The sequence below is a fragment of the Elephas maximus genome, chromosome 5 (genome assembly GCF_024166365.1).
Source record: "Elephas maximus indicus isolate mEleMax1 chromosome 5, mEleMax1 primary haplotype, whole genome shotgun sequence".
NCBI lineage: Eukaryota > Metazoa > Chordata > Mammalia > Proboscidea > Elephantidae > Elephas > Elephas maximus.
In genome coordinates this window covers 87,266,600-87,269,619 of record NC_064823.1, presented here as the reverse complement: position 1 = coordinate 87,269,619, position 3,020 = coordinate 87,266,600, and the positions used below count along the sequence as shown (strand labels likewise).

The 3,020-nt window shown below is 45.3% G+C and overlaps 1 protein-coding gene across 1 annotated transcript; it reads left to right on the top strand.

The window, feature by feature from the left end:
- Positions 1-628: 628 nt before the first annotated feature.
- UTP3 (UTP3 small subunit processome component) lies at positions 629-2,734 on the top strand. Its single transcript, XM_049886096.1, has one exon. The coding sequence runs from the start codon at positions 878-880 to the stop codon at positions 2,276-2,278; it is 1,401 nt and encodes a 466-aa protein (XP_049742053.1). The 5' UTR covers positions 629-877; the 3' UTR covers positions 2,279-2,734.
- Positions 2,735-3,020: the final 286 nt, after the last annotated feature.

The window sequence follows — 3,020 nt, the reverse complement described above, 5'->3', positions numbered from 1 at the left end:
AAGGTAAGCACCGTGCTCACCTTGCCTATTGGATAATCCGCCCCTGCTGTCCCTCAAGGACACCTAGGAAATACAAATTCCCGGGAGTCACTGAGTAAAAAAAATTTTTTTTTTTAGTAAAATTAGGGAGATGGAAATGTGCTACCACCACCCCAAGACCACCCACGCGCTCACAACTGGACGCCAAAGCCTGGATTCTGAGGTCCAGCGGCGCCGCCCTGCCTCAAACTGTGGTGCCCAGAAATGTGGTACTTGGACGGTGCGGGGGAGAGGGGGAATAACCTGATTAATTCAAGACTGACAGGGGAGGAAATAAAACAAATCCAATAAGCAGGTAAATTATATACACCACAGCACACTGAAGATAGTCGGAAGATCCTCTCTCATACGCAGTACAACTCACTTGGCCGCCTCCTCCTCTCCCCGGGAAGGCCTAGGCGTAGTCGTAGCGCGCCCTCTACAGGCCTCCGCGTTCCCACCTTGCGGTTCGGCCGTAATCCCACTCCCTAGTCACGCCCAGGCTCGCGAGAATAAGAACAGACGTATCCAGAAAGGACTTTCCGGAACTAAACTTTCTCCTCCTATAGTTTCTAGACGGAGGGTTTTAATTCGCCGGAAGTGATTGTCGTTAAAAAAAAGGCACAGCAAAAAAGGAGGCACTTTTTAACCTACTAGGCGTACTGGACCGAGCGGAAGCACCCGAAGAGCATCCTGGGAGCCGGAAGGATTCGGAAATTCCTGTAGCGGACCGGAGAGCCGGGGACTGCGCGTGGTAGGCGAGCCACCGGGCGTGTTGCTGAAGCGTGTGGTGCGTGCGCCAGATCAAAGGTGGCCGAAACTCCGGTGTCTGTGTAGTACCTGGTACCGCGTGTGAGACATGGTTGGGAGATCCCGGCGGCGCGCAGCGGCCAAGTGGGCAACTGTGCGAGCCAATTCAGGGCGCACTCTGGAGAACGAAAATGAAGACTCCGAATTGCCACCCTCACCTGGCGACTCCAGCTACTATCAAGATCAGGTAGATGATTTCCATGAGGCACGATCCCGGGCCGCCTTGACTAAGGGCTGGAACGAAGTAGACAGCGGGAACGAGGAGGAGGATGGTGATGAGGAGGAGGAGGTGCTCGGCTTAGATGTTGATGATGAAGACGAGGAGGATGGCAGTGATGATGCTGATGGTGGGAGCTCCGTACAGAGCGAGACCGAGGCCTCTGTGGATCCCAGTTTGTCGTGGGGTCTGAGGAAAAAACTTTACTATGACACGGACTATGCTCCTAAGTCCCGAGGCCGGCAGAGCCAACAAGAGTTAGAGGAGGAAGAAAGGGAGGAGGAGGAGGAGGCACAGCTCATCCAGCGGCGCCTAACTCAAGCCCTTCAAGAGGATGATTTTGGAGTCACCTGGGTGGAGGCTTTTGCAAAACCGGTGCCCCAGGGAGATGAGGTCGAGACAAGGGTCGTGAAGGATTTGACGAAAGTTTCAGTGAAAGAGAAGCTGAAGATGCTGCGGAAGGAATCACCAGAGCTCTTGGAGTTGATAGAAGACTTAAAAGTCAGGTTGACGGAAGTGAAGGATGAGCTGGAGCCATTGTTAAAGTTGGTGGAGCAAGGACTCATTCCACCCGGCAAAGGAACCCAATACCTGAAGACCAAGTACAACCTCTACTTGAACTACTGTTCCAATATTAGTTTTTATTTGATCCTGAAAGCTAGGAGAGTCCCTGCACATGGACATCCTGTCATAGAAAGGCTTGTTACTTACAGAAATTTGATAAACGAGCTCTCAGTTGTGGATCAGAGGCTGTCCTCTGAAATTCACCATCTACTCACACTTAAGGGTGATACTGGAAAGAAAGAACTTAATCTAAAAGTAAAATCCACCAAAGCCAAGCCAAAGTCTGTTTCAGAGACTTCTGCTGCCTCTGATGTTTTGGACTTTTCTGATGATTCCAATTTTGATAAAGAAGCTGCACTGAAATACTATAAAGAAATAGAAGGCAGGCAGAAGTTGAAGAGAAAGAGAGAAGAAAGCACTGAAGAACAGGCTCTTGAAGATAAAAATGCAAAGAGAGCCATTACCTATCAGATTGCTAAAAATAGAGGACTTACACCTAGGAGAAAGAAGATTGATCGCAATCCCAGAGTGAAACACCGGGAGAAGTTCAGAAGAGCCAAAATTCGCAGAAGAGGCCAGGTTCGTGAAGTTCGTAGAGAAGAGCAGCGTTATAGTGGTGAATTATCTGGCATCCGTGCAGGAGTTAAAAAGAGCATTAAACTGAAATAAATTTTTTTGCTTAGCTTAAACTTTTTGGCAATAGTATTAAATCAATAAATTTTTTTTTAAACTAGCCAAGTGCTTGTATTGATGTATATTACCTAACAAATTTTAAAACCCAACTCACTTGGGTTGTTGCTCAATTTATTTGTCCTTATATTAAGGTCATGCTAAGAACTGTGGGAGCAGCATGAAGGTACTTGGCGAAAGAGATGGTTTTGAAAAATTCTCTAATACACTACCAATTATTAGCCTAGAAAAATTTCACATCTGGTTGTGGAGTGGTAATCAAACTTATAACACTTTTATAACTTCTCACATAAAGTGAAGAGAATGCACCTTTGGCAATCATGTTATTTGTTATTTGTAAGCTAGCCTATAATGTAATTGTGATTTATTTCACTTACATAAACAATCCTTGGGTAGGATACTTGTTAATAAATGGGTAAAATATACTATGGATTTCTTTTATATTCTGTGGTAAAAGCTTAAAAATGAAGAGGAACTTTGGTTAAAAGTGGGAAAAGGAAGAAATATACCTAAATTATTTTTGAATATTTTCTAACAGTCCATAATGTAGTACATACGGTAAAAATTCCATGTTCCCCTCTATACTGGTGACTTGTAATAGATCGTTTGTACACATACTCCATTTGCAGAACTTTGGTATGATTGCTACTAGGTAAGTGGCTGCTTCGAGTGGTGACAAAGTTACATTTTTCCTTACAGTTTTTCTGGTATTTAATAGGGG

What these genes read in the sequence shown, in the direction of transcription:
- UTP3 (XM_049886096.1), top strand. Translation starts at nt 878, where the DNA reads ATGGTTGGGAGATCCCGGCGGCGCGCAGCGGCCAAGTGGGCAACTGTG.